General features: G+C 42.8%; 1 protein-coding gene across 2 annotated transcripts in view; it reads left to right on the forward strand.

The window, feature by feature from the left end:
• The window catches only part of SLC22A23 (solute carrier family 22 member 23), a 192,026-nt gene that overhangs the window by 153,877 nt on the left and 13,755 nt on the right, over positions 1-24,394 (forward strand). For both annotated transcript variants that reach the window (XM_090269884.1, XM_090269885.1), the window contains 2 exons: positions 14,381-14,508; positions 24,292-24,394. In XM_090269884.1, the coding sequence (XP_090126010.1) occupies positions 14,381-14,508; positions 24,292-24,394 (231 nt within the window). The remainder of the gene's footprint in view (positions 1-14,380; positions 14,509-24,291) is intronic.

Genomic DNA, 24,394 nt, shown 5'->3' on the forward strand with positions numbered 1-24,394 from the left:
TTACGGAGGAACATTTTAAATTTATCCCAATTCTAACACATTAAGAGTTGCTTAATCTAAAAGGCTAGCTCTAACACATTTTAGGTACTGTCCTCATTCTACCTGGCCAAAACCTAAAGCATCAATGGAATGCTTGTTCAATGCATTGCCATGATTAGCATCTTTTTTACCTTCCAGAGAGATAACAGTCACCATTAGTCCCTTGAAATAAATCCCAATAGAGAATGTTGGAGCCAAGTGAGGCCTCGGTGTCATTTCACCAGTCCACCCCCCACTGTCACCCATTCTAATATGTGCGGAAACTGAGGCCTGAAGGGTTAGGTGACTTGCCCACAGTAATAAAATTGGTATATAAGCCCAGGACTCCTGATATAGTCCCTCCATAATTTTTTATAGTAGAAGAATTATGGAGCTTTTATGCATATTATTTTGAAAAACAGTAGAGATAAAGGTCTAAGTTTATGTGGGGTGGGCATTTACATTAAAGAAATCCTTGCTTTATGAAGAGTTTTGCAAGAAGGGTTTGTTTGCCTTAGGAAACTTTGGGGTTTAACCATCCTAACAGCCAACTTCTATTGGATTGCATGATACTCAACTCTTCTCCCTAAATTACCAAGTTTAACTCAAATCATTTTTTTATTCTCACCCCTGATGACAAGCTTATTGAGAGGAGAAGGGAGGGAAAGGAAAAGGGATAGAAACATCAATGCGAGAAAGAAACAGTGATGGGTTGCCCCTCTTTCATGTTCCAACCAGGGATGAAACCCACAACACAGGCATGTGCCCTGACCAGAAATAAAACCCACGATGTTTTGGTTTATAGGATGATGCTCCAACCAACTGAGCCACACAAGCCAGGGCTTAACTTGACATATTTTAAAAAGCTAATTCATATCCATTCATCTGCTACTCCTTGACTGAACCAACTTACCTTATTTTTTATGTACCAAACAAATCTAAAGGTTTTTTTTTTCATTTTTTAAACGTTTTAGTACGAAAGTGATCAAATATCTACAAAACGCAGACAGAATAATATAATGTTCTTTATGCACCTCATTTCTCAGATCATTGATTATCAACTCACAGCCAATCATTTCATTTACACATAATCCACCCCCATTATTTTGAAGCATTTATCATTTTGTATGTAAATATTTATGCATCTATCTAGAAAAGGACTCTTTTTTATTTTATAATTTTTATTTTTTTATTGTTCTATTACAGATGTCCCAATATCCCCTGTCTCCCCTGCCCCACCCACCCCACCATCTCCCACAGTCAATTCCCACCCTGTTGTCCATGTCCATGGGTTATTTATACTAGTTCCTTGACTAGACCCTCCCCTTCTTTACCTCCTTATCCTCCTCCTCCCTCCCCTGTGGTCACTGTCAGTCTGTTCCTTGTTTCCATGCCTCTGGTTCTATTTTGATTGTTTGCTTATTTTGTTCATTAGGTTCCTGTTATAAGTGAGATCATATGGTATTTATCTTTCACTTCCTGGCTTATTTCACTTAGCGTAATACTCTCCAGCTCCATCCATGATGTCACAAAAGGCAGGAGTTCCTTCTTTCTTTCTGCTGCATAGTATTCCATTGTGTAAAGGTATCACCATTTTTTAATCCACTCATCTACTGATGGACACTTAGGCTGTTTCCAGCACTTAGCTATTGTAAATAATTCTGCTATGAATATAGGGGTGCGTAAGTTCTTTTGAATTGGTGCTTCCGGATTTTTCTGGTATAATCCTAGCAGTGGGATCACTGGATCAAAAGGAAGTTCCATTTTTAATTTATTGAGGAAATTCCATACTGTTTTCCATAGTGGCTGCACCAGTCTGCATTCCCACCAACAGTGCACTAGGGTTCCCTTTTCTCCACATCCTCGCCAGCATGTGTTGTTTGTTGATTTGTTGATGATGGCCATTCTGACTGGTGTGAAGTGATATCTCATTGTGGTTTTTATTTGCATCTCTCTAATGGATAGTCATGTTGAGCATCCTTTCATATGCCTATGGGCCCTGTATATGTCCTCTTTGGAGAAATGTCAGCTCATGTCCTTTGCCCATTTTTTAATTGGATTGTTTGTCTTCCTGGTACTGAGTCATATAGTTCTTTATATATTTTGGAGATCAGACCCTTGTCCAAGGTATCATTGACAAATCCAAGCGAAAGCTTATCTACTGGAACCAAGAGTGTATATTTTAAGAACTTTGAACCAAAAACTTAAGATAGTCTCCCAACTGGTATTGATATTTAATTCAATTGTAGACTTTGACTTAATTTTATTTGGAGAATCTTTTCAGAATTTCATATTCACTGTGCTACCCATGTTCACTGGTAGAACCCAAAAGTGTCAATAGCTAGAATCACCTCTTTTAAGCCAAAGCCCCCTTCATATAGTCTAAGACTTTTTCATCTACATATTCAGGGAAACTTCATGTCTACCAAGCCCTTCATGGTTCTTGTCCCCACATCTGTACTGTGTCCTTTCCTCTACATCAGGTAACCTGTTTGATAGAAGCTCCTAACTGTAAGGCACTTATTAATCTACATGTTTTTCTCTACTGGCAGGTCGAGCATATTCAGTACACATTTATTCCATGAATATAATGTTGCATTACAACATGAAGGCATACCTGCCTACACTAAGTACCAAAACTAAGAACTGCAGAAAAATAAATGACTTGAGGATAAAATTAATAGCAGTTAATCTTATTTCCTTTCTGTATTCTAAAGAGGATAGAGATGCTTTTAATGTAGAGAATCACCAAGCTGGCATTCTATCAGAACAGGTGTTAAATGAATTAGTAAGAAGGCAGCCCAGATAGTATACTTGTCTGTGTCAGATTCTCCAGTTGGGTAGAAGAAATGCTTGGTTTTATTCTTAAATGTCAAGGGACAATATCAACTTCATAGTATTATGAAAGGATCAAGTATTAAATTTCAATTACTAATTCTGTGGACAGGTTATAGGGACTAAGATGTAAAACAGATCCACGAATGTAAAGCAGGTGGGCTTGAGACTTTGCCAAATAATAGAAAAGGCAGGAGTGCAGGCGAAGATGGGAAAGTGAAAAGGAACAATTATAACAAAACCATAAGGTATCGTGGTCTAAAAGGCACATGGTGAATTGTGGTGCTGAGTAGGAGCAGATAGGATTCTCATTTCAGTTACACACTGACTGACACTCAGCTTTGAGGAATGACTATCTAGTGGCATCAATTAGGAAAACATAGAAAACTTTTCTGTCTTGATATAGTGGTGCCATTGGGAAGATGCTTCCATGTAAATGTAGCTATCTGGTGGGTATCTTTTTAAAATATGTTTTTCTGCTTTTTAAACAGTACTATAAACATAGAGGTATGTGGAGAAAATTATACTGGTCTAGGGGTCTGAAGACCAAGTTCCAGGTCTGATGCTGTGGTTGATGTTCTCCTGGCAAAGGCATTGTCAGAGTTTAGCTCATCCGACATGCACTATGGGGCTGGGCTCATTACTGGACCCCCTCTGACTCTGAAGTTTAGTTTTGTAACTTTGCCTTTTCTTGATAAGCAAGTCGAGCATTTTCATTATGGCATCAGGCCTGTCTCTGTTATAGTAATGTGAACTTTCAAAGGGGTTTTGTGGGTCCTCTACCTACCTGATAGAGGCTGGAACACCTGTGCTTTCTCATGTGTCTTCCCCCAGTCAACATGCCCCTCTCTGCTCTGAACACCTCCCCCATTCCTGTTTGTGACCTGGGGCCTTCCAACCTAAAACTCAGGTGTCAGAGGGAAAACTTCAAGGTCCTTCTCTGAAGAAAGTCTATGTTTTCAGTGGATGGCTTCTGTAGCCTCTGTGGTATTTAGTCAGAAGCCTTTTTTACTTAATTTCTAGTTCTTGGCACTTTATAGAATAATTGAGGCCACATGGGAAGTATCTTATATGTAGATCCATGTGTTAATTTTAAGTTCCAAGGAAATGCTGAATAATCATGTTGCTCAGGTTGCTCTGAGGCTGGATGCCTTGCATCAGTGTCCTCAGCTCACAAGTGGAAAATTAGTGTGGGTTATATCAAGACAGAACCACTGTGCACAACAAAAAGGGGTGACAGATTCTGCACCAATGGGTGGGCAAATGTGTGGCAGTCTGAAACAATGGAAGTTTTGAGAGTGAAACTGACATCTTTTACTGAAAGTGGAAGCAGTGGATATAGCAGAGGAAACATGAGATATGGGTATGTGGAGGGGTCAGCACCTGCAGGGGAAGGGGGCAGTGCTGGGAGACCAGGACTGGGACAAAAGGTTAAGGAGGGCTTGTCTTCCCTGGAACATTGTAATTTTTAAGTAGCTAATGGATTTGTGTATGATTTGCTTAATTAAAATGTAATTTCCATAAAACTACTCAGCCTATTAAGTGAATTCAGTGAAGTAGCAGGATACAAAATCATTATTAAGAAATCAATGGCATTCTTGAAGTATCAGAAAGAGAATATAAGAAAAGATCCCATTTACTATAGCAACAAGAAAAATAAAGTACCTAGGAATAAACTTAACCAAAGAGGTAAAAGACCTGTACTCAGAAAACTACAGAACGCTGAAGAAAGAAATTAAGGAAGATACAAATAAATGGAAGCATATACCATGTTCATGGATTGGGAAAATTAACGTAATGAAAATGCCCATACTACCCAAAGCAATCTATAGATTCAACACAATTCCTAGTAAAATACCAATGGCATATTTTACAAATCTAGAACTAATATTTCAAAAATTCATATGGAACCAAAAAAGACCCCAGTAGCCTCAGCAAGCCTGAGAAAGAAGAACAAAGTTGGAGGGATCACAATGCCTGATATTAAACTATACTAAAAGGCCACTGTAATCAGGATAGTCTGATACTGGCATAAGAAGAGACACATAGATCAATGGAACAGAATAGAGAGCCCAAAAATAAACCCAGGTCTCTATGGTCAATTAATATTTGAGAAAGAGGGCACAAGCATACAATGGAGAAAAAATAGTCTCTTCAATAAATGGTATTGGGAGAACTGGAATGGTACATGCAAAAAAATGAAATTAGACCACCAACTTTCACCATACTCCAGATTAAACTCAAAATGGATAAAGGTCTTAAATATAACTCATGATACCACAACAGTCCTAGCGGAAAACATAGGCATTAAAATTTGAGATATCCCATACAGCAATATTTTTGCTGATACATCTCCTTGGGCAAGGGAAATAAAGGAAAAAATAAACAAATGGAACTACGTCAAATTAAAATTTTCTGCATGGCTAAAGAAATCGTCATCAAAATGAAAAGGGAACTGACCGTATGGGAGAACATATTTGCCAATGATACATCAGACAGGGTTTAATTTCCAAAATATATGACTCAACACCAAGAAGACAAACAACACAATTTAAAAATGGGCAACAGATCTGAACAGACACTTCTCCAAGGAAGACATACAGATGGCCCATAGGCATATGAAAAAAATGCTCAACATCACTAGCCATCAGAGAGATGCAAATTAAAACCACAATGAGATATCACCTCACACTTGTCACAATGGCCATCATTAACAGATCAACAAACAACAAGAGCTGACGAGGATGTGGAGAAAAGGGAACCCTAGTGCACTGTTGGTGGGAATGCAGACTGGTGCAGCCACTATGGAAAACAGTATGCAATTTCCTCAAGAAATTAAAAATAGAACTTACCTTATGACCTAGCAATTCCACTCCTAGGAATATATCTTAAGAATCCGGAAACACCAATTCAAAAGAACTTATTCCTCCCTATGTTCATAGAAGAGCTATTTACAATAGCTAAGTGCTGGAAACAGCCCAAGTGCTCATCAGTAGATGAGTGGATTAAAAAGTAGTGGTACATTTACACAATGGGATACTATGCAGCAGAGAGAAAGAAGTCCTACCTTTTGCTACAGCATGGATGGAACCGGAGAGTATTATGCTAAGTGAAATAAGCCAGGCAGTGAAAGACAAATATCATATGACCTCACTTATAACTGGAATCTAATGAACAAAATAAACTAACAAGAAAAATAGAACCAGAGACATGGAAACATGGAACAGACTGACAGCTGTAGAAGGGAAGGAGGGTGCAGGGGAGGGGGCCAGGGACTAGTCAAAGAACATGTATGAATGACTCATGGACATGGACAATGGACAGGGGATTGACTATCGGAGGGGAGACAAAAGGGAAAAAGAAGAAATTGGGACAACTGTAATAGAATAAACAATATGAATGAAAGAGTGTATGAATGATTTCATTTCCTGGCCAAAGACTTTGACTCCAGTTGCCATAGCTGTAACTCTGCCAATAATAACCTCACCTCTGACTATGGCTGGGATGACCTCAGGAAACCAAGCAGGGCTTCTGCACTTGGTAGATGCTTTATTCAGTGTCCCCATATGTAGCTCTACCATTACCTATTCGAAATACTGACCTGTCAAACTCTCCTCATGGCCTTTGGCTCAGGTAGTTGGTGTTTCCACAGTAAGCTGTCTGTGCTACACAAATGCAGGCCAGTTCAGGTTTCATTGCCAAGTGAGTTGAATGAAAAGGGTTTTGGATTTCAGAAGCTTTTGGAATTGTGACTAGGGACTGTGGACCTTCCAACCATCCTGAACATGTTTCGAAGAAGGCCTTTGGACTGACCTGCCATTGGCCTTGGGGCAAGAGAGCCATCAGCAGAAAAGAGATGAGACTTCTACCCTTATTCTGCCCCTTGCTTCCAGAAGGGCCTTAAGACTAAGCAATACAAGCAGAGACTTAGTTTTGTCCACATCCTTTCCACTGAAGCCCTGGGACTCATCGAACCAACAACTTTAGAACAATCACAGCCTGTAAATCTCAACTCAGACTGTCTGTGTTCAAATCCTATTCTGTCACTTTAATAGCTATGTTATCTGGGCAATGAACTTGGACTTCTTTGCTGTTTTCCCATCTGTAAATAAGGCATAATAATGGTACTACTGCATAATGAGCATGAAAAAAATTAAATGCTTCCAGCTTTTGAAACTGCCTGTTCCACCATTCACTCCTTGAACTATTTCCTTTTCCTGTACCCACAGCTGCTTCTAGCAGCCACTGCAAAGCTATCTCCCAGAGAAGCCACTATGGCTCTTACACCTCGTTAACCTTTTGTCATTGCAGAAATCATCCTTAAGGCCACTTTTTCACCATCCACATGTGAGCATGCTCCAGGCAGACATGGCTTCCAGCAGTCTACCATGCTCTTTTATTATTGTTGAAAATGATCAATTTCTTTGAGGTTCAGCTCTGTTCCTCTCAGTCCCTGGTTCATTGACTGGATGTTTTACTTGCATGTTATTACTTGCCAGGAGAGATTTCATTATATTTTCATGATGTAGTCACTCTGCACATTATCCAAACTAGAATAGCCATCTCTGGGCTTTCTCATAGGCTAACAATATGTTCAATGAGTTCTTTATGACTTTGCAGCAAACTCAAATACATGGGGACATCATAAAACTTCAGTATTCTGTACATACACTTTGGGCTTGTGGCATTCTGGAACACATAAGGAAACATTGTTAGAACAGTACCTCCCAAACTTCAGTCATCTATGTACCATGTAGGCATGTGGGGTTTGTTTCTTTGTCCACTGAGGGGAAGGATGTGGGGTCCTGAGTCAGACTGCCTGGGTCCAAATCCAGCTTTGCCATTTAATGACCTCAGACTCTGGACTATGACCTTGAACTTTCTGTGCCTGAGTTTTACCATCTATGAAATGGGGATAATGTTACTACCATATTGCAAGCTTGAGAGAGTCTAACCCATGGGAAACACATAGAAGAGTGCCTGGTGATTGTAGATCCAGTTGTGGGAAGAGGATTTGCAGTACAGTCTGCCACTGGAGATGGGGGTGCCTGGATAATGGGAATCATCCATTATCTTGTGCCCAAATCTCCTATGAGAGCCATGCTTCTCTACTTTGGTTCATTCCAGTTGAATGGCTGCTGCTCATTAAACTCCATAATGCATAGCATCCTCAGCTCCCTGGGTCCTGTTTCTCTCCTCTTGTCTCATCTCATAAATTCCGTGTTTCCCCAGAAATAAGACAGTGTCTTATATTAATTTTTGCTCCTAAAGACGTGCTAGGTCTTATTTTCAGGGGAGGCCTTGTATTTTAAGCACTAGGTCTTTTGGGGGGTGATGTCTTGTTTTCGGGGAAACATAGTAGCATCTGCTTTTACCAGCTTACAGCTCCCCAAACACAGAATGCTGTTTCATGGCTCTCTGCCTCTTCTTGGGGTCCTGTTTCCACACACCCCACAGCATGCTCTGTGTGAACAACACCTGCTCATCTCCCACACAGCCCGAGCATATACTACCTCCACAGAGCCTTCCCTGGCTCCCCTATTCCACCCATCTCAGGACCACCCACTCTCCTCTTTGGCCCTCATTGTGTCCCATTTTGTGCAGGCTTCTATCCAAACCACTTGGGGCAAGGGAGAGGAAGATTACTTTTATTCACAGAGATCACCTTCTACAGTACTCTTATTTATGTTCCTTGAGGTCAGGGGTGTATCTGTAGTGATAATGCTCAGTAGAGATTAGAAATAAAAGTAATAATTCAGTGAGCAAATGAATGTTTGAGCTCTGAAAGAGGTCCACTCCCACTTCTGGAATCCTAACATCACACCGTGCATTTGTGAATGGGGCCACCTTGAAACCTTTTCTATAAGCTTTGCAATTCTCAGAGATTCTCTAGGAAGAAACTTGTTCATTGTCTGTTATTTCTCATAAGGCTGTTTGTTTATTTTTTATCAAATTTTATTTATCCAGACTCTGCTGTCTTTAGGCAGATGAAAAAATGAGTGGTAAGGGTGACAGGCCACTCGGGAGCAGGGCAGTGTCCCTGAGGCCTGGAAGCCCGTACACCTCTGGACTGCACACCAGGCCTTCTCTACATGGCTCTGGTCTCCATCTGTGGTCTAGAAACCTGGGAAAAGGAGACTTTTCTTGAAGAGCAAGGGCTCTCTGGGTCCAGGTATGAGTCTGTCCTTGCTGCGCTTTAATACCTAGGCTAATGGGATTTCAATAACAAAAATGTCTGCCTGTTATGCATAATACAAGGCTTTACTTTGAAGACAAAATGACATAAAATTCACATGGTTTTGTATTTTCCTGGAGCTGTCACTTCCCATTCAGGGACCAAAACTATTCCTAGTGAACACTTCACTGTGTTTCTCCCCACCCAGCCCCTACCCTGTTGGCAAAGCTTTAGGTTAAATAGAGGCAGAGGACTTCAGCTTGCTGGGAACATGAAAACCTGATGTCCTCTTATGGCTGATGTTCACCTGGGATCCCACCCTCTGCCCCCCACCCCAGGGTGGAGGTACTGTTGCCTCCTGTCCTCAGGGCTTTGCTCTTCACCTGTATTGCATTCATTTATGGTCTTGATTTTCAAAATTCATTTCCTGCTGTGGAGTTAGTTTCATGAACATTTGCTATGATATGCCACCCCCACTGCAGCATGCCATGGTCCTTGTGGCTCCCTGGTCCCACACACAGGCCATAGCCAGCTGTAGTCAGCAAGGCTCTGCACTGTCGCTGTGCCCCACCACAGTCATGTGCAATGGAAGGTTGCCTGTCACATTCTGGGGTATTATATGGGGCATCTTGAAGTTGGGGACACTTCTTGACTGGCCTGAGTCTCTTTAGCCTCTGTTCAACACCTAGGATACTGCCATCACGCACCGTGGTGCCTGCTGCTTGGAACAGGCCGTGCACGGAGAAGTCTACCCAAATCAGGACCTAAAACCTATGATCAGAGGGGGAGAGTGACCAGCTTCTCATGTTCAACTTGATTGGAAAGATTAGACTGGAGAAAGTGCAACACAAAGAATAGCTGGATTTCGTGGTTGTGCACAGAATCCTGTGTGAACAAAGAGAAGCCATATGAGACTGATCATATTCTATGTCACAGAGCCAGGCCCAAGGAGCACCAAAGAAGCCAGGAATGCAGACTGTGGTTTATAATAATAATTTAATAAAATTAAAGATTACAACCTCACATTACCCCCATCTCAAAACCTGTATGTTTGGAAAAATCATAATAGAAATCACAAAATACTTAGAATCAAATCACACTAAGAACTACATATCAAAACTTGTGAAATGTTACTAAAATGATACTTGGATGAAAATTCAAAGCTTGAAATGATCTATATGTCCATGTCAAGAAATTAGAAAGTGACACTAAACCCAAATAGATCAGAAAGATGGAAATAATATAGATGAGCAAAAGAGAGGTTGGCATTTGTGTTAGGTTATTTCATTATAAAGAAAAGATTTGATAAAAACATGGCAGTATGTTAATATCTATATTAACATCTATATTGCTGTCTGTTATAATATATTCTGAATGTCTGTCTTTTCTTGATTTGTAGTACTCAAACTTAATTTGTAAAAAGTACAGACCAGTGGGACAAACATTAACTGGTTATTTTTTGTTAATGAATGCCTACAATTTGAAATGTATGCTTCAGTGACTTTTCAATAGGGCTCGCAGATGAAAAGACCTGAGACTTTCTGATCCTGTCTTAAGGGTTGGACAGCACCCCCTCTGGACTGGCACACAGCCCTCCCATACCTCCATACAGCTGTGCAGCAAGGGGGCTTTTTCACTCGTCAAGAAATTTCCCAGGTCTCAAGCATGAATTAACATTCAGATCAGGACACAGCAGCAAACAAACACAGGAGCCTGTCAAGATTAGAAGAGAGAGAAGTATGTCCCAAAAGAGGGAACGGATCAAGGTTCCAGTGGGAGGACTAAGCGATGAAGAGATAGCCAACCTAACAAATGAGGATATAGCCAACCTAACAGATGTAGAGTTCAAAACACGGGTGATAAAGATGCTCACAGGCTTGACAGATATGCTTAAGTACAGCAAACGCATAAGGGAAGAAGTGAAGGCTATGATAAAATGAAACAAAGGAAGATCCTCACAAAACCAACTGTGAAGGGAAGGAAACCAGGGTTCAAATCATTGACTTGGAAACATAAGGAAGAAAAAAACAACCAGTACAGAATGAGGAAACAAGAACTGAAAAAAATGAGGAGAGGCTTAAGAACCTCTGGGACAACTTTAAACATGCCAACATCTGAATCACAGGGGTGCCAGAAGGAAAAGTGGAAAAGCAAGAAATGGAAAGCTTAGGTGAAAAAATAATGAAGGAAAACTTCCCAAATTTGGCGAAGGGAATAGACATGCAAATCCAGGAAGCATAGAGAGTCCAAAACAAGCTAGACCCAAAGAGGACTACACCAAGACAAATCATAATTAAAATGCCAAAGGTTCAAGATAAAGGGAGAATCTTAAAAGCAGCAACAGAGAAGAGGAGAATTACCTACAAAGGAATACCTGTAAGACTGTCAACTGATTTCTCAAAAGAAACTTTGCAGGCAAGAAGGGACTGGCAAGAAGTATTCAATGTGATGAAAAGCAAGGACCTATAATCAAGATTACTCTAGCCAGCAAAGCTATCATTTAGAATGGAAGGACAGTTAAAGTGCTTCCCAGACAAGGTAAAACTAAAGGAGTTCATTATCAGCAAGCCATTATTATATGAAATGTTAAAGGAATTTATTTAAGAAAAAGATCAAAACTATAAACATTAAAATGACAACAAAATCATAACTATCAACAACTGAACCTAAAAAATGAAAACAAAATCCAACTAAGCAAACCAGAATAGGAACAGAATCATAGGTATGGGGATCATTTGGAGGGTTACCAGCTGGGAGGGGGAAAGAGGAGAAATGGGGAAATGGTGCAGGGATTAAGAAGCATAATTGGTTGGTACAAAATAGAACCTGGGGAAGTTCAGAATAATATAGGAAAGGGTGAAGCCAAAGAACTTATATGCATGACCCATGAATATGAACTAAGGGGGATGGGATTACTGGAGGGAAGTGGTGTATTGGGCAGAGGAGGAGCAAAGGGAAAATAAAATTGGGACTACTGTTAACAACATAATCAATAAAATATACTTAAAAAAAAAAAAAAACAAGTTGCTAAGAATTCAAAGACATGGCTCCTGATCCCCAAGGGAAGGCTGGACTGTGGACCTCTGGCCTTGGCTGCCCAGGAAAATAGCCAGCCTTGTCGCACACAGGGCCTTGGTTCCCCAGGCAGTGCTTGAAAGAAGTAACGTTCCAATGGGGGCCCATTACCAGCGTATCAAAGAGTAAATCAAAGCCGCTGCTTGGAGAGCTTGCATACTTATATTAGATATGAAGGAAAGTACATTTAATAAACATGTTTTCTTGGGGAAAAAAAAGAAGTATTCAAAGTGATGAAAAGCACGAACCTCCAACCAAGATTACTCTGTCCAGCAAAGCTATCATTTAGAATGGAAGGGCAGATAAAGTGCTTCCCAGACAAGGTAAAGCTAAAGGAGTTCATCATCACCAAGCCATTATTACAAGAAATGTTAAAGGGACTTATTTAAGAAAAAAGAAGATCAAAATTATGAACAGTAAAATGACAACAAACTCACAACTATCAACTAAATTGAAAAAATAAAAACAAACTAAGCAAACAAGAACAGGAACAGAGTCATAAATATGGAGATCATTTGGAGGGCTGTCAGTGGGGAGAGGGATGGGAGAGAACAGGAGAAAAGATACGAGGATCAAGAAGCATAACTGGTAGAAACAAAATAGATGGGGATGTTAACAGTAGTATAGGAACCATGGCTGGTGTGGCTCAGTGGTTGAGTGCTAGCTTGCAAAGCAAAGGGTCACTGGTTTGATTCCCAATCAGGACACATGCCTGCTTTGTAGGCCAGGTTCCCAGTTGGGGGTGTGCAAGAGGCAACCACGCATTGATGTTTCTCTCCCTCCTTTTCTCCCTCTCTTCCCCTCTCTCTAAAAATAAATAAATAAAATTGTTTAAATAATAGTATAGAAAAGGGAAAAGCCAAAGAACTTACCTGCACGTCTCATAGACATAAACTAAGGGAGGATTGCTGGAGGGAAGCAGGTACCAGGCAGAGCTGGGCAAAGGGAAAAAAAAGGAAAAAACACAAACATTCAGATCAGACATCCCAAATGTACCCTTGAATTCAGTGGAACCTGCCTGGCTTTTTCTGCAAAATGCAGTCACAAGCAGGTAGAAACTTGATTTTTATTCAAGTAGGTGAGAGAGACAGCAGTTAATTAGATATTATTAGTGATGTGACTTTGAAATAAAAATTTTCCACTGATAACTTTTTCCAGCCTCTTCTGAGACTCTCCTGAGCTTACAGGGCAGGTGTTGGGCAGCTTCAGTGACTACTTCTTTATCAGTGCCAGTCGGGAGTTGTGATACTATGTAACTGAAATAAAATACAGTGATGACTGAAGCTCTGGTCTGACAAAGGCAACTATGATCATTCTTAACTTTGATTTCCAATATTTGCTTCTCCCAATCAGGGGCGCCACCTGCTTTAGAATGAAATTCTAGAGGAACACAGTCACACCCATCCTGTGCATGTTGTCTGGCTGCTTGCACACCAGGCAGAGTTGAGGAGTTAAAGCAGAGGCTTTATGGCTCTAATAGTTTAAAATACTGACTTTTTGGACTTTTATAGAAAAAGTGAGCCAACCCCTGCTCCAAACAGGAACATTGTTCTCTTTGACTTTAAATATTGTCATAAATGTAAACCTTAGTTAATGAATAATAAAACCTTAGGGTTTTTTTCCTATTGGCTCTCCTCACAAGATTTGATCTAAAAGCAAACAAACAAAGAACCTATTGCCACCAAAACTAGAAAATCTCTGTGTTACGGCATCATCTCAGGGAGATCAGACTTCCAGTCAGCAAGATGAAATGAGTTCTGTGGATAAACCCTGTGAAAGAGAACATCAGCCTTCAAATATTCAAGAACTGAAAATAACTGTCAGGGTGCTAATATTGGGGGCATTTTTTAAAACTTAAAATTATCCTATTAACATTTGTTTTGTGTGTGTGTGTGTGTGTGTGTGTGTGTGTGTGACAAAATATAACAAAATGCAGCCCTTCGATGAATTGCTTAGATGTGGTTTAAAAATACGTAGTTATGTTTTAAAGCATTTTATACACACTGATTATTTGACAAAGTTGGTTCCTTTCTGCCATATTTTAAAAATCACAATTTTTTATGTTTTTTAAAAGAAAAGTAGCAACATTCCAGCACCCACAGCCTATTGCCCCTAATTGGCCTAATTAGAGTCCCGAGCATTCATGGGCCTCTGCAGCACCAGGGCAGAAACAGAGGGTGACCCCTCCTCCAAAGTTCACCTGCCAGGACGGAAGCTGAGCTCCTTGATGCTCCCCAGAATCAAACACATTCACTGATTCCCTTTATGTCTTCGAAGGGTATTTCCTGAGTCGCTCCGGTGGCTGATGGCTACCCAGCAGTTTGAGTCTGCAAAGAAATTGATCCTGCATTTCACACAGAAGAACTGCATGAGCCCTGAGAGTGACATCAAAGGCATAATGCCTGGTGAGTACAACCCAGTGGCCATGTCAGCCCTGGGAGAGGTGCCACCTGTCCTGGACCAAGTCACAGAACATCCTGTTGCTGAGGATGGTTTGGTTTTGCCAAGCAGCTGCCCTAACTAGCTGTTTAATTTCCTATGACAGTTGGTCTGCAGCCAGGCTGGGAACGTGAGTGAATTGAAATCCTCTCTGCTCTCTAGGTGTTGGATCTTTCCTGACCAAGTGTGACCCACTGTGGGACCCAGCATAGCCTGTCCAAACCCAGGAGTGAGACGTGAGCCTAGTATGCACCTGGTCACCAAGGGCATATTTGGGAGGGGTATAAAAGCTGGAGCCTAGCACCCAGCCCTACCTGCCCACCCTCTCGCCAGGTTTAAATGCTGGCAGAATGCTGACTGGGGGCGCAGCTAGACTTCACTACCTCTCTTTCCCAAATACGGCCTTCAGGGAGCCACTGTGGTCTATATCTGTCATGACTTATTTGTGGGGCAGCTGAAGAAGTAGAGAAGTAAAGTACAGTATTCCCTCACTTATTGCGGGTATTACGTTCTAGACACCCACACCCCCGCGATAGGTGAAAATCCGCGAAGTAGGAACCTTACATTTATTTTAGTATTTATATATGTTTTAAGGCTTTATAAACCCTCCCACACACTTATAAACCATTCCCAGTCCCTTATTAACCTTTCCCACTCCCTTATTAACCTTTCCCACACTTTTATAAACATGATTTATGTTCTTAAACATGTTCTACACTCTTAAACTTATGTAACTTTAACAACATACGTATACAGTACCACAAAATCCCCTGATATAGCAAAAAATCCATGATAAATAATTAAATATAATATTTTTTTAAATCCCGTGATACAGTGAGGCTGTGATAAGTGAACCACGATAGAGAGGGACTGCTGTATTTCTCTATGTGGTCCAGGTCCATGGAATTCATGTGTACTGGGAACCTAACACAGGGCAGATCAGGCTTTCAAGCTGCAGTTCCACAATACCACCAGGAGGTTGTTAAAATCCAGGCTCCTGTGCCCTCCCTGGTACCCTGAGATTCTGATCCAGTAAATTGGAGCCAAGACCTAAGAACTTGCACTTTTAGTAAACACTAGCAGAGATTCTGATGCCCGAGGTGCACACACCTCCTTCTGAAAGCCCCTGGGAGACCAGACCCAAGCTCCAACCCACTGACCCAACCTGAACACCTCGTGTTGATGGCACTGTTGTTATAAATTTCCCAGGACAATAATATGCAGGTCCTTGTCCAGAGAGATATGCACATTTCCCACCATGATCTAAAATTCTATCCCACAGATATTTACTAAATGCCCTCTGTGTCCCAGTCACTGTTCTAAAGCAGAAGAAAAAAGAGGCAAAGCCTTGCTCTTGTGGAGCTTACAGGCAAGTGGGGAAAGGCAGAGAATGAACACATTAACTGTGTGATATGTCAGGAAGGATGAATGCTGTGAAAAAATTCCTCAGAGTGGAGGGATACCAGGTGGCAGTGAATAACCACAGTCAGAGGGGTGGGCAGCCTGGCTTCAGGGTGACAGATGAGCAGACACCTGAATGAAGTTGGAGAAAGTGCCCATTCCCAAGGGGAAAGGAGCACACTGACCGGGAAGGGCTTCCGGGCTCGCCTCTTCTGTGGTTCCTAGACAGGCTATTCACAGCCTCCTGATTCAGGATATCTGGATTCAAGTGTTGGTAGAAGTTCCCCAGATGCTGCTGCAGCTCATCCAGGATGACATCCCTATCTTGACCTGAGAAATAGGGACAGCAAGGCTGGACCACCACCACTTCAGCACAGGCAAGAGTTCAGGAAGCCTAGAGCCCATGCTTTACTGCAATGAAGAAGGACTTGAAACAGGTCTGCTTTACATGAAGAGCACTGACTCCTTGTGCTTTGCAGAGGGCATCTGTGGTCCCTTTTTATCCAGTGGCAATGATCATAAACATGACATTTATGTAGTGCTTGTGTGTCAGTAATTTTTCTAAAACTTGCAGATATTAACATCTAATATTTCATCATAAGTGCTTGCCATGTATTAACTTATATTTCTTCCCAACTAGAATTCTCTGAGGGAGGTACTATAATTATGTACATTTGCAGGTGAGGAAACTGAGGCACAGAGAGGTTTTAAGTATCTATTTTTCTTAATATGTTTTATTGATTATGCTCTTACAGTTGTCTCAATTACTTTTCCTTCTGCTCCCCTCCAGCCAGTGACCCCCCCATCCCTCCAGTTGTCCGCACTTTAGTCCATGCCCATTGGTTGTGCATATAGTTCTTCTCAACCTCTTCCTATCTACTCCAATCCCTCCTACTACGCTTCTTAATTCCTGCATCATCTCCCTCCCTTTCCCCTCTTCCTGCTCCCCGCTGACCTCCCCTCCCATATGTTCCCCATACCTATAATTCTTTTTCCACTCTCATTGCCTACTTAGTTTGCCTTTGTTTCAATTCCCTAGCTTCTGTTGTTGTGATACAGTTTTCATTTTAATGTTCATAGTTTTGATCCTCCTTCTCCTAAACAAGTCCCTTTAACATCTCATATAACAGTGGTTTGGATCTAATGAACTCCTTCAGTTTTACTTTGTCCTGGAAGCACTTTCTCTGCTCTTCTATTCTGAATGACAGCTTCGCTGGATAGAGTAATTGTGGCTGTAGGTTTTTGCTTTTCATTACTTTGAATATTTCTTGCCAGTCCCTTCTTGCCTACAATCTCCTTTGAGAAATCAGCTGAGAGTCTACTTGGGACCCCTTTGTATGTAACTCTCCTCTTCTCTCTTGCTGCTTTTAAGATTCTCTCTTTATCTTTAATTTTTGACATTTTGATTATAATATGTCTTGGTGTGGTTCTCCCTGGGTCCAGTTTTTTTGGAACTCTCTGTGCTTCCTGGACCTGTCAGTCTATTTCCTTCCCCAGGTTAGGGAAGTTCTGCTTCATTATCTTTTCACATAATTTTTCAATTTCTAATTCTTCTTCTTCACCTTCTGGCAGCCCTATGATTCGGATGTTGGCCCGTTTATAGCTGTTCCATAGGTTTCTGAGCCTCTCCTCATTTTTCTCATTTTTTTGTTTCCTGTTTCTGCACTGGTTGACTGTCTGTTCCTTCCCTATGTTCCAATTTATTGATTTGATCCCTGGTTTTCCTTCCCTCACCACTTGTTTCATATGTGTTTTTGTTCATTTCAGTTCTGCTGTTATTTCTCAACTGTCTTATAACTATAGCTCTGAACTGAGACTCAGAAAGCTATCTGTTCTTCCGTTAATTCATGTATTTGATTTCTGGTCAGCTGCGTGATTGGGGTCTCTATCATTAACCCTGCCATCCTGTCAGGTTTTTGCTTCCTGGGTGGGGCTGTCACACGTCCTACTCTACTTGGGCGAAGCCCCATGCACTTGTCGCTACAGGGAGACCCTTCTCACCACACTGTGGCGCTTTGCGTGTGGACAGGGGTCCAAGATGGATTCCTGCTGTTCTCTCTCTGCTGAGAGACCTGAAGCCTCCTCCTTCATCCCCACCCCCTCTGGGCCTCACAGTCTGAGGCAATGGAGGCCTGCCTTCCCCGACGTTGGAATCACTAGCTGACGGATTTGGTCTGCAGGTAGGGGTGCTCCCAGGCATTTCTCACCTCCCCTTAAATACAGGCATCTGTGCTTGCCGCTGTCCTGCCACGGTTGCCACTGCTTCTGCCACCAGCACAGCTTGACCTCTCCGTCCCAGCTTCACCCCTCCTACCTGTCCAGATGAGCACCACTTGTTTATAACTTCATACGTTGGACTTCCAGGTAGCATTATTTTCTGGAGCTCCTGGTTATTTCTGGTTTTGCGGTAGTTGTAGTCCTTCTTAGTTGTGGAGGGAGATGAAACATATCAGTCTAGACCTCCATCTTGGCTGGAAGTCAAGGTTTTAAGTGTCTTGATGGAGGTCACACATCTAGTAAGCAGTTGAGCTGGGACTTGAACCCAAGAGTCCAGCAGAAGTGGCTTCCTTGTGCTGCTCCTGAGAGAGGAGGGCAAGCTCTGAGGCTTGAATGAACTTTTCTGCTTTTGGGCCATGTTTGCTGACTTAAGAGGTTAATGCTCTTAAGTCTTTCAGTGTAATTTGTTCCTGGCATTTTCTTAATTGAATCACATGCTCCTCTTCTTTCAGGTTAAAATATTATCTGGGAAAAGCTTGTTTTCTCAATCCAGATTACATTAATCTATTTTCCTCCTATTTTTGAAAGTGGTATTAAATCTGTTTCCCCTTTCTTTGCTTATGAGTTTTTCTGGCATGTATTTTTATGCTAGTGCCCCAACAGGAGGTTGGAGGGAAGGGAGCTGGCACGTGTGACTGAACCACCCTCAGGAGGGTCATTCCAGCATCCACTCCTGGGGGTGCCCCATTTTCTGCCTCTGGATCCTGCTTACTCCCAACCATCAGATGCACTGATGATGGCTCTGTGGCAGAAGCTGACCCAGGGCTTGGGGGAAGACAGGTGTCTGTTTCATCTGCATCGGCCACTTCCAACTTGCTTAGGCTCAATTTGTTTTTCTGTTTGGAACAACCTAACCCACCTGCCAACACCTTAGTGTCCTACTTCACCTATTACCTGTCTTGACTCCCTTCTCACTGCCACCCTTCCCCTCACCTCACATGACTACCTACTCAGACACTCTTCAGTGGCTTCCCAGGGCCCATAGACTAGATCCCGAAGTCATTCATCTGCTCCGAGACCCTGTCTCACCTATGCCAGCCTTTCACAGATGCTCTGGCCTTCGCAGGGCTCTCAGAATGCACCAGGCGCCTCCTGTCCACAGGGCTTTCCCACTTTACTCCCTGCCCTCAGCCTCGCTCTGGTCTGGCCCACTCCTTAGAAACCAGATTAGCCTGATTCCCCGGGGCCAGGCCAGCTCTCCAGTGGTGCCCTGTCAGAGCTGCAGGCACTGGCCCCGCTGCCAGCATCCGGCTGTAACAAATGGTTTGTGTGGCTCCTTAGGGCCTGTTGCCCTGTGACTGCAGAGCCTGATTCTGCTGTTTTCCAGCACTAGCAGAAGACCTGACTCCTAGTAGGCATTCCATGAATACCTACTGAAAAGTGAAATGTGGTCTCCTGTGGTCAGGAGGGGACAGGGCAATTTCTCATGTGAGTCGCTGCAATTGCTGGTAATGTTGCCTCTAGGTAGATGAGTGTCTCGGGTTAGACTGTAGGCATGTGAGTGTAGGGGAGCTCCTGCCCCTGTCAGTGCATATTAACCTTGGATTCAGGCTAGAAGAAAACCTCATGTTACAAAATTTATCATGCCCTTTTCTCTTTTAAACAAATCTTCAGTTTATCATTGAACATGGCAGATTTTCTCGGTGGAATTAGCTGCTGAATTACTGTAGATATTTGGATGTGCTTCAGAATATTGTTCTCACAGTATCATTCCTACAATTGTTAGTATCACATGATGTCTCCAAGTCAGTACTGTCCTTGCATCATAATTTCCAAGATTCTGAACATTTACTGCAGGAGTAGAGTCTTCGGGTTTCAAATGTGGCTGTGTATACTGCAACCCGCTGTACAGAGAAATCTTGGAATGAAAGCTCAACCCCATGCTCCTAGTAATAGCAACACTAGCAGTCATTGGACAGTGACATGCAGGGCATGGGGTGAAGCACTTTATGTGCATCTGATCCTCATCAGAGCCTCAGGAGACCAACAATCAGATCATTCCTGCTGCACAGGTGAGGAAATGGTGCTCAGAGAAACTAAGTGTTAGGAGCACTGCTTCCCCACTCCCCACACTCCCTCCACGTGAAAGGAGCCTACCCAGAGGAGGAAGAGTGAACTCGCTCCCCTCTTTTTCCCCTCAAGATTGAGCCACATGCAGGGAGCAGGTCTTGTGTCCCCACATCAGGCCCTCCCTGGTCAGTGCCCCGGAGAAGCCAGCCTGGCCCAGACTTGCCAGGATGGGCAGGTGAGTCTGCACAATACAAGCGTCCTGACCTCGGACCCTTTTCACAGATTCTATCCTCACCTGCCTCACTCTGTCTTGTCCATCTGTTTGGAACCTGAGATGAGAATAGGGGCCATGTATCAGGCCACCTCAGGGTCCTCAGCAATAGGTAACCTATCCAAAGTCACACCACTGGCAAGTGAAGAAATTGTGATTGACCTTAGCACCCTGCATCTAACCACTGTGGCATGTAGCTCCTTCCCCTTCCCCATGCAGGAGGCTTCCCCAGCTGGAGCCACATACATTGAGAGGTCAGGAGTTAAGGGAACTTGTGGGGAACTTGGATAGCTTTTGGAGGGTGGGCTTTCCTAGACACTTTCAACTGTTACTTGCTTCTAAGCAAACCTCTTCAACTGGCCAAGTGCCACCATTTCTAAACCCATACCACCCAAGAGGGGTGAGGGCCACATGGCAGAGAGACAGCATGTACATCTACTTCTGAACATGGGCTCACTGGAGAGGCATCTCAGAGCCACTTTCTAGGAGCTTTTAGTGCATTTTATGATGAGTCTGGGTGGGGTGGCTGCTGCTGCTGCTGCTGCTGCTGCTGCTGCTGCTGCTGCTGCATCTCCTGCTCCTCCCCGTGCTCCTCCTCCTCTTCTTCTTCCTCCTCCTCCTCTTCTTCCACCTTTTGCACCCTCATCTTGAGCCCCCTTCTCTTTTGGTCTTCTCTTGTTTTCCATTTCTATAACTGATGTCTTTCCAGTTTCACCAGGAATGTATTAACAGTGTACACAAGTATGAAAGCAAAGCCAGTTTATGTCACACCCGCATCCAGCGAATGCAACTTACCCTCAATGTGTGTTCCTCCTGCTTCTCTGAGGCTGGCCTTGAGTGGTATACCACTGTCTTCCCCCTCTGCTGTTCTTAGGAAGCAGAATTTGGCCTCTCCCCTGGATCTCTAAACCATGAAGAGGTCTTGACACTTCACTATGTCTGCAAGGGACACCTTCCCTTCTGAACTCAGTGTGTAGACATTGGGGCAGACTGAATCAGCTGGAGCACTGAGGTCCATGCAGTTCCGCCACTGTGAGGTGGGGGCATTGTCCCACTTAACAGATGAGACACTGAGGCACAGAGCAACCAAGTAACTTTCCCAAGGAACCTCAATAAAAAGGCTGAAAGCTGGGGCTCCGGCAGGTCTGTCAGTCCCCTTGCTGTACCCCAGGTCAGGGAAGGAGACCCCACCTGGCCAGACTCATGCCCTCTGGTTGTACATCACAGGGATTAGCTGAAATACAAAGGCACGGGGGCAGAAAAGGGTTGCAGAATGGCGAGTAGGAGGTGCCTGGCTGCTTAAGTAGTAGGCTTGGGTGGAAGATTTCTAACTTGGCTCTACTTGCTTTTTGTTTTGAAATGTTCTAATGGCTCTAAATCAAGAGGGTTGAAGAGCTTTGGCAGAGGAGCAGGGATAGGAATTTCTTTAACAGTTGTTTCCTTGATGCTCAGAGCCTGCTCAACTCTCAGTTCCCCTTTTCACTCCTGTTGCTCCTGCATGCACACCCTTAAAATGTCCCTGAGATTCCTGTCTGATAACCAGAGAGGTGGAAAGGCCTCTTTCCATTACCTATTCAGCTACCTTAGGAGGTCTCAGAAGTCATCTGGTGGATTTTCATACTAGAAGAACAGTTTTATGTTGATAGGCTTGTGATATGAGTAACAGAAAAAAAATATCAATAGCTCCAGACAGGTTAATTTAATTCCATTTAGAATAATACAGTTACCTCTGTAGAGTGCATCAGTTCTTTAGACTTGGGGACCTAGAGTTTAATGTTATTAAAAAAAAAAAAAAAAAAAAAAACCACCTTAGGTCACAACTGCAATTGCTACAGCTTCTTATAGCAACATCTATTTTATTTATAATGTGTTAGAATTTAAGTTTGGGCCATATTAAAAAGAAAAAACCCAACCTTTAAACTTATATAAATAGGGGGATAAGTAAGGGAAGGGTTTAATTAAAGAGCCTGTATGAAAGACTCATGGACATGGACAACGGGGAGGGATATGATTGTGGGAGAGGGGGTGGGTTGGGTGGGGGAGAGAAATTGGGGGAAAAGGGGACAACTGTAATTGAAAAACCAAAATAAAAAAATTAAAAAAAAAAACATATAAATAAATATACTAATGAACATCTTAAGTTTTCTTCTTTTAAGATTTCTGTGGTGAGCAACTGTAGCTATTATAGTTGATTCCTGATAAGTTTTACAAAAGTGAAGATACTCAGATCATTGGATCCAACATGTTAACCATAATATTTCTAATTAATACTTCTGATGCTCTTTAAAAGCTTTTTCAGATTTTTAACCATGGGGAAAGTATGTTTCTAAATCAAATTAGTCTGTGTTTATAGAGCAGAACATAAAAGTCAGGAAGACCTCAGGAGAGGGTCTGCAGGCAAAGAACCGAAATGCCAACCATCTGGCTTGTTCACAGACCTCAATCTTAGAACCTAAATATGGGAAGGAAGAACGCTCTGGGAACTCAGGTGGCATGGTATCTCTCAGACATAGGAAAGGTTTTTCCTTCTCCAGTTTATGCCCCAGCAGGTGACAATGATCCAAAAAAAGTTTTAATAAGAATTCCTAAATTCGTATGGCTATGTCACAACTGAAGAACTGCCGTTGGTACACTACTGTTAATCAAACTTCAGCCTTTATCTGAGTGTCACCATTCTCCCCATTAATAACCTCTTCCTCCTCCAGCATCCCATCCAGGAAGGCATTTAAGTCATCCCATTTTTCCAGTCCCCTCTGATCTATGACAGTTGCTCAGTCTTTCTTTGTTTTCATAGCCTTAACAGTTTTAAAGAGCACTGACCACCCACTGGGTTGGTTAAGTCTTCTTTTTCTCTTTTAGCTCCTGAGCATGGAATTGTTCCCCAAGGACATGCCTGGCTAGGAGAGCAGGAAGGGGCCTGGGAGGCTGGATGTGTGGTGGTCCAGACATTGCTTATTTTGATTTTCTCTATGAAATTGCTAAGACAACCCCAGGACTTTAGAAACTCATTGACCCTGTTAATGCAGCACTGGAGAGCTGTCCATCTGTTCAGAGAGGCTTTCAGAGCTAATGTGAGCCTCACAAGAAACTCTGTCTCATAACTTTGTAGCTAGTCACATCACTTTTAGCCAAAACATCATCTGTCCTGTCCAGCTCCCAAAGACTTTTGACCATTAACTAAAGCATACATATATATGGATGTAGGCATGTGCACACATAAGCATGCTTGTTCCTTCATTTCTTTCTCTTTGGAGATGCATGCACTTGAAGGGCACTTTCAGAAGAAGCAGCTACAGCCATCCTGCGTCCTGCCCTCAGAGTTAAGGAGCGTATCAGCATGTGCTTCTGCCTGTCTCTGAGCAGTGGGTGATGCAGGCAGATCAGACTGTATGAGGAAACTACTGTTCTCATATGCCCAGAGCCCAATTAGTGCTCAGTAACCTAGAACACCATCACTTAGTTCTGCACTTGGCCAGAGTGGAATGAGCATGTGCTGGCCATTTTTTGTGTTCTGCCTGGTTCCCAGGCAAGGGTCTGCAGTGGGGAGGTACTGTGTACTGACAGTGTGCCCTGGCTCCCTTCAACCCCATGGGGAAATTTGAGCTGCAGAGTTAGAGTCTGAACACATTTTCTACAATGACAGCCAGATTCTATCCCCTGGCTAAAAGAGGGGAAAAAAATCAGAAGCATTCTCCACTTTTCCTGATGCCTGAACTTGTGAAACAGGGCCGTCTTGGAGGCCGCCTGTGCAGGGTCTTGCCACGAGGTCATGGGCTCTCTCTCTCTGCAGAGCTGGAGAAGGAGCTTTCCCGGAGGCCCAAGAAGGTCTGCATCGTGAAAATGGTGGGAACTCGGAACCTATGGAAGAACATCGTGGTCCTGTGTGTGAACTC

This window comes from Furipterus horrens, unplaced genomic scaffold (genome assembly GCF_987537825.1).
Source record: "Furipterus horrens unplaced genomic scaffold, mFurHor1.1.pri manual_scaffold_3, whole genome shotgun sequence".
Lineage (NCBI taxonomy): Eukaryota > Metazoa > Chordata > Mammalia > Chiroptera > Furipteridae > Furipterus > Furipterus horrens.